Source organism: Microplitis mediator, chromosome 3 (genome assembly GCF_029852145.1).
Source record: "Microplitis mediator isolate UGA2020A chromosome 3, iyMicMedi2.1, whole genome shotgun sequence".
Lineage (NCBI taxonomy): Eukaryota > Metazoa > Arthropoda > Insecta > Hymenoptera > Braconidae > Microplitis > Microplitis mediator.
Genome location: NC_079971.1, coordinates 4,748,961 through 4,756,334, shown reverse-complemented (window position 1 = coordinate 4,756,334; position 7,374 = coordinate 4,748,961). Strand labels below are relative to the sequence as shown.

At 30.3% G+C, this 7,374-nt stretch overlaps 2 protein-coding genes across 4 annotated transcripts in view; both read right to left on the bottom strand.

Moving 5' to 3' along the window:
* LOC130664700 (40S ribosomal protein S15Aa) overlaps positions 1-2,707 on the bottom strand; it is a 55,064-nt gene extending 52,357 nt beyond the window's left edge. Inside the window, exon 1 of the mRNA XM_057464759.1 lies at positions 2,694-2,707. The gene's annotated coding sequence lies outside the window, so the exon portion shown is untranslated. The remainder of the gene's footprint in view (positions 1-2,693) is intronic.
* LOC130664684 (probable replication factor C subunit 1) lies at positions 38-7,357 on the bottom strand. Of its 3 annotated transcripts, none has more exons than XM_057464718.1 (8): positions 6,952-7,357; positions 5,287-5,505; positions 3,987-4,151; positions 2,771-3,752; positions 835-1,597; positions 597-766; positions 490-526; positions 38-371 (listed from the first exon to the last, which is right to left on the bottom strand). In XM_057464718.1, exons 2-8 carry the CDS (start codon positions 5,467-5,469, stop codon positions 359-361), a joined length of 2,313 nt encoding a protein of 770 aa, XP_057320701.1. In that variant the 5' UTR covers positions 5,470-5,505; positions 6,952-7,357; the 3' UTR covers positions 38-358. The 3 variants fall into 3 exon arrangements, with proteins under 3 accessions (XP_057320701.1, XP_057320703.1, XP_057320702.1); XM_057464720.1 differs by having other exon boundaries at positions 597-763; XM_057464719.1 differs by lacking the exon at positions 6,952-7,357 and adding an exon at positions 5,888-6,084.
* Between the last annotated feature and the right edge of the window lie 17 nt (positions 7,358-7,374).

Below are 7,374 nucleotides of genomic sequence, written 5' to 3'. Positions count from 1 at the left end.
ATATTATAAAGTATTGTATATAGATAATAATAATGTATTTTTACATATCATTGGCTTTCTTGAAAAAAAAAAAAAAAAAAAAAAAAAAAAGAAAAAAAAATTATAAAAACAACAACAAAATAGCGTGTAAATCTTCTTGATAACTTATATGAAATATTTCTATAAAACAATTAAATTAAAAGTCTTACAATTGTTAATAAATCATCATTTATCTTTTTCTAATGTCATTTCAATAAGTCTCTTATATAAAAAGCATTAACAGATTTAAATTATTCGTATAAATTTAACATAAATTATTAACGAATTAATTTTATTACTGAATCTTACGGATAAAAAAAATAATAATAACATTGAGCATTTATTTCCAGTGGCTGAAACACAAAGAATATTAAATAAAATAAAAAAAAACTATTAATAAAAATCTAAATAATTTAAGTACAAATTATAAATAGAATAAATTAAGAAAAAAATACCAGATTATTATTTTACCTCGTTTGTATTTCTTTGTTAGTCTGAGAAATGGAGCCTGGAAAAAAAATAAAAAAAATATATTACAATAACGTGTGTTACAAATAAGGTAAAAAGATTATTTTTACCTTTATGCTTTGAGTTACTCGGCCGACTGGTTTTGCCACCGCAGATGAGATCATTGATGTAACGTGGAGGGGTTTTACTGTCTCTGCCTTTAGTCGGCTTTGACAATTTTTCATTCTTCATGTTATAAACAGCCGTGCGATAAATAACTTCCATCGGTTTCTTGGATCTACTGACACATTAGCAAATAAAATATTTAATTATGACCTCAACCTACAAGTCTACATGAATAAAAAATACCTTGATCCGGTTTTGATATCTGATCTCTTTGATTCACTCGTAGGACTCTTCCGCTGTAATTTACCGGTCTCTGTACTACTGTTATTACTACTGTTACTGTTATTATTACTACTGCTATTAACTTTCTTTATAACTTTAGCTTTCGTTAAATCACGGGGATATTTTCCTATGGATCCACTCCACGTTGCGAAACGTGTTGTAGTTATTGGAGATCTTTTTCCTAATTTATTGGATATTTTGAATGAATTTTTCTTATCAATTGGCTTTGAAGTTCCAGGAGTGGACTCGTGGGTGGGTTCAGATGTTGATTTTTCTGGGGGTTGATAATTTTCGTATATGGGCGTCCGGTTACTTCGGAATACGTTAATGTACACGGGATCTTTTAAATCTTTATCTTTATTTTTGTCTTTATCTTTATCTTTATCTTTGTCTTTGTCTTTACTTGATTTTTTAGTCAGTGAATTTTTGCCCGAGTCACTTTTGACACTCGACGCACGTTTCAATCCATTACTTTTATTTCTTCGTAGCAATGAGGAAGTGAATCTATTAAAATCATCAGTTGGCTTTTTAATCTTTGGAACGTTGTCTTCGACACGTGCAATTGTTGATTCGTGAGTTGTAACGACTGTTGAGAGTACGCGGTTGTTTTCAGCGTCTTTTGTTACGGTATTATTGTCGACTTGATCAATGTTTCGACGTGATATCACTTCAGATACGACTTTTGGTGATGTCAATTCTTTTGATTTCTTTAACTCTTCATTGTCTGTTTAAAAAAATAATATAAATGATTAATGATAACGCGCAACCTGACTGTCTGAGTATCACTGCCAAATTTATGAAATATCGCGCCACTAATTCCAAAAGGTTTTAAATTTTTATACGCTCTTTTGGTTTTAGTTTCTAATCATATTGTAGACTTATTCTAAAGCTGAAAATTGGAAAGAAAAATTATAAATACATGGTGGCCATATTTCTGGAAAACCTGGAAATGTCAGGAAATTATAAATATACTGGAAAAATGAGGGAAAAGTCAGGGAATTTCATCACAAAGCTGGAAAAATTTTTACTTTCTTTTCTTTTGACTGAAAAAATCCGATAAATTTTTTTTTCTGTCAAAACTGTTCAAAAAGTGGCGCGGCGTGAATGCGATTGTAATATTATTTTGAAAAAAAATTAGTAGAAATCGATTCTAATAGCGAAAAAATGAAGCAGTTTAAATTAAAAAGGCTGTTAGAAAAAAAAAGTCTTAGTAGAAACCAATCGTCAGGATCTTCAAGCCATTAACATGCATTGACAAGTTAAAAAACCAAAAACATTAAAAGTATACATAAGTATTGAACTAATAAGTTTCACTATATTTATTATTCGCGTGCTTGATTAATATTTTATTAATATTCTATAAAACGTTCTTATTTATGGAATTTATTCTAGTGAAAATGAAAAATTTATTTATATTTTATTATAGAGTAAGTTATATAAAAACAAAGATTTAAAATCAAAAATAAAAAATTATTCATTTAATAAATGAAAAAAACCTGAACATTGACAAATAATAAAATAAAGTTTCATTTAACGACAATGATTGATTATTTATTGAACTGACTTATGCCATTTTATTTTGAATTAAATAAATATTTCCAATGATTTAATATTCCTACATATGGTCAGGGAATTTTTTAATTATTTGACTGGAATACCTAGAAAAGTCAGGGGATTTCAGTTTCAAAAATCTGTGGTCACCATGTAATTATTTTCTTTGGAAAATTTGTAAGATCTCATGTCCCTTTGATCAGTTTTTGCCCTTGAGGTGCAAGGTGCTCTTTAACAATATAACTAATTCATTTTCTCCATAAATTAGACGATTTAATTTTTTAAAATAAAAAGTAAATATTTTTTTTATTAAATTATTTGATGTAATAAATAATAATTATTATACCTCTGACATTAATCATAGTGGTATGAATTTTACCATCACGTTCAGGTGTCCAGAATTTTTTGGTCTCTAAATCAACAACAGAGTAAGCGCCTACGTCATCACCTGTCAGTTTATTATGTTTAACATCAGGTGGTATTTCCTTAATAATCATTCGTCTTGGATAACTACCAGCATGCCCAGATGAGTAATTATGATTCCGTTTACGTCGACGAAACCGATTCGTCGGCGGTGGTTTACCATCAGTCTCCACAATATTAACTTTACCAGAATCGGCTGCGAAATGTATCTCAGTCTTACAAAATCCAACTTTTTTAACTCGTCCGGGTAAATTTATTGCCGATGACGTTTCATCACCAGATGAATTTGTTTTAGCACCAATTTGTTTATTATTATTATTATTAAATAATTTCATATCTTCTTCTTCAGCAATAGGCGAAGACCGAAGCGTCACGATACTTTTTTTACTTCTCAAATCATCTTGATATTTCTCCAATGGGTTTATTAAATTTACTACAGTCACTGCCGGGCGATTACCTCGCGATGAAGATGATGATGGTGATGATTGAATCGGAGGTTTTCGTAGTGAACCATAAAGAGATTTGTCACCAATTATTACTGATGTATTGCCGCTAGTCGCTGATGACAACGGGGAATAAATTTCATTTTGAATATTTTTTTCCTCACTGGTACTCGATGATATCGAAATAACACTGGGTGAGATTTGTAACGATCGTCTATTTTTACAATCGCGTGTAAAAGATTCTTTGTTTTTTGATGAATCACCGGTGCTTAGTATCGATAAATCATCATCTGAATTACTTTTTTTATTTAATGTACATTTTTTAAATACGCTATCATTTATTGTATTTCTAATAGAAGGTAATTCAGTATCGCGTTCTAGTTCCGCATGGATATCACGTAAAGATGGTAATTTCCAACTGTCTATTTTTAATTCATCATTTATTCTATTTAATCCATGGCTCTAAAAGTATAAATTTACAATTAATAATATTTAATTACTTAATTAATTTGTTCTTATCCACAAGTGGATCTCCATCTATTTTTAATAAGAAATTATCCAGCCTTGCTATGATTAAATGAATTTATGGAAATTATATTAATTAAAATTTGAAAATTTTAAAAACCTATGGTGCAACGAAACTGCATAATTACCAATTAATTAATTAATTAATAACTGATAAAATTAATAACTTACTGGAGGAATACTTTCAACATCGGTAACTTTAGAAGACGACCATTGAGATGCGCGTACGACTTGTACAGATCTACCTGGTTCTTTACTTTGGAATATTTCAACTTGTCTGTGTGCTTTTTGCGTTACGCTGCCATCAACGGAATTACGTTCGCGTTGGTCCGTAACCTGTAGAATACAAATTTATAAAATAACTGCTCAATGTTTAATTAAAAATTTTTGGTAACTGTTTACAATCAGGGTCAACCACATTTTTCAAAGTTTCAAGTGCTTACACCTTAAATTCCACAATTAAATTTTCTGTATGTATTTTTGTCTTTAACACTAGATACCTATCCAGGTTTTGTACCTTAAGTGTATAAAAGTGATGAAAATGGCATGAATTCTTGCTCAGGACAAAACTACTACCTATTAGAGTATCCATAGCGGATTCGAATTACTGTAGTTTACCGCATTTTGTCGTAATTTAATGTAAAATACGGTACTTAAACGGCAATTTTCCCGCAATTTACGCTATTTTACAGTGAACTACGGTAATTTACTGTAATTTGCGGCATTTTTACTGTAAGCGCCGTATGTTTTTTGACTTTTCCAGTTTTTACGGTGCATATTTACAATAATTAATTGTAGAATGCAATAGTTTGCAGTAAAAGTGCGGTAATTTGCCGCAATTAGTGGAATTTTTACCGTAACTCGGTTAAATTCTTTACTTTACGGTTAAATGCTATAATTTTGCAGTAAATCTGCACGTTTACAATAAACTACCGCAAATTCGCGGTAAAAAATCGCACTTTTACCGTTAAATACCGCAGGATTACCGCCAATTTATGATGAATTACCGCATCTTTGCCGTAAAATACCGAACTTTACCGAAACTTACCACAAAATACCGTAATTTTGCTGTTAGATACCATACTTTTGCCGTAAAATACCGTACGTTTACCGTTAAAACACCGTATTTCACAGTAAATTATGGCAAATTACGATAATGAGTGTAATTTACCGTAATTTGAATCTACCAAGGACATGGACATGTAACTTAAATTTTAGTGGTTGACTTAAGAGTCAATGCATAGAAAAGTAAGAAAATCATGTCAATTAGTGCAGTGTAGCACGGGTACTCATATATTATTGATGCCTATATAACACCTAATTAAGCAAATATATCTTCAATCCACCGAGAAATACTTGCTGTTGAAATTGGTTTCACAGCAATTTGTCTAATATTGGATTTTTGCTTTTGCCCGTAAGTGTTGACCCCTTATAAACAATTGGAAAATTTTTTTTAAAAATCATTAATTACTTTTCCATAAGAACGAGCAGCATCGTCATTTTTAGTTTTCCATCTCCCGGTTTCGATTCTCGCGCGTTCCAGCATCCCCGTTAGACGATCAACTCTCGACCATTCTCTAATTTCTTCATTTTTAAACGGCGCTCCATCATCATTAAATCTTCCTGGTGACATTACTACTTCCATCTTCATCATTGTGTATTATTTCAGTCCACTCACGCCAATAATTACCTGCAATAAATAAAATTAATTTAATTAAAAATAATGAATTAACATTATCGTAATAACTTAATCGCCATGATAAAAAAAAAATTAATTTAACAATCGAGTGACAATGCGATGAGAACTTATGCATAATAAACGCCTCGCGATTTATGTAAACGTGTCGTAGAACGTGGGAAGACGAACTACACACTAGGTAATAAACTAATAATAATTTTAAAAAATTAAAAACGAATAATAAAAAAAAATAAAGAGTAGGCGAAGAGCAGACGGGTCCTCAAGGACGCGGATGTAAAGTCGCCCCCGCAAGACCTAAAGATCGTCCTCGAGTTTATTTATTCTTATTCTTCTCCTTGTCTTTTTTTCTTTGTTCCCTCGTGCTCGTACTCACACTTTTTATCTTTATCTCCTTCTTCTTCTTTATTTCTTAACTCCTTTAGTCATGTAGTCTCTACATCACGACTGTTTTCTTGGGCAAAATAAAAAACTTGAATCCCTTCTACGCTGAAAAATTTATCCATTGGTTCCGCTTTCAAAGCCTTGAGTCAACGAACTCTTGTTTCAAATCTGATACAAACGTATATTTAGCAGCCATGCCCAATAAATTTTATTTGAAATTTTACACGTAATTTAATTGTTCTTACATTTAAAAAAAAAAAAACGATTCTTACTTTTACTTTTTTTTACTCCTCTTAATTTTAAAAACTTTCACGATTTTCTTTCAAGGTAATTACAGTACGTAATTTAACATGTACTACAAATTACAATTAACGTGCCTCCACATATTAATTTGTTAAACTGAATTAATCATTTCAACACGCACGTGATTTACATAAACACGAGAAAAAGATAAAATAAAATTTTTAAAAATACCGCGAATAATTTAAATAATTTTTCGATTTAAACTTTTCTTTTTTTTAAATTAATTAAAATTTTATTTTAATCTATAGAAAGTGAGTAGCGCGTGCGATAAATTAACAAGTAGTAATTTATTTCGTAATTACATAACTTTATTTCCTGTAATTAAAAATATTTTCAAGTACACGCGTATTAATTTACGGCAAATAAATTTAAAAATTTGAATTTAATTATACTGTCAATTGATGTACGATCATGTAAATTAATAATACCCGCGTTAAATGAAACAAAGAATACAATGATTACATATTTGAATCTGTATTTAAAATAATTCAAACGTCATTGTCAATTGCCGTGGGATTGGTCACTGTCTAATGTAATATCTAGTGTGCAATGCAATGTAATGTAAGAGTAAAACGACTGTACTTAAAAGCCGGTTACAGATTCGAGGGCACTCGTGCCAAGGCGGGGTTTTTTTAATATTTTTATCTAAGAAATTTAAAATAATAAAAAAATTTAGCCGCGAAATATTTACTGAGTAAACAAAATATGACAAATAATGACGTAATGATAAGGAAGATAAAAATAATAACACACCTGTATAAAAAATTAAAAATGAGTAATCAGTGGAGTGAAGCTCAAAAGATCGCCCACAGGACCGAGTCACGCAACGAACTTGAGTCTGGTTAAATATGACTGTGCTTCCGAATAAGGCCTTTCTTTCTTAACTTGTATCGTGTGCAATCAATCGGAAACCGGTTGAGGACATGGACATATATCTGACACAATTTCCACAGCAGTATCGTTACAGTTTTTTTTTTAATTGCATTAATGTCTGAGCATTAGATACTTAAATCTATAATTTTTAGAATTAATGAACGAATAAATAAATAATTTAAATTTAAATGATATTTGAAATATTGAGTCACTTAAAAACAGATGATTAATATTTGTAATTAAATATAAAGAGTTAACAAGAGCACCGTAGCAAAAGTACTCCCGTTCGCCTCAAGCGCGGAT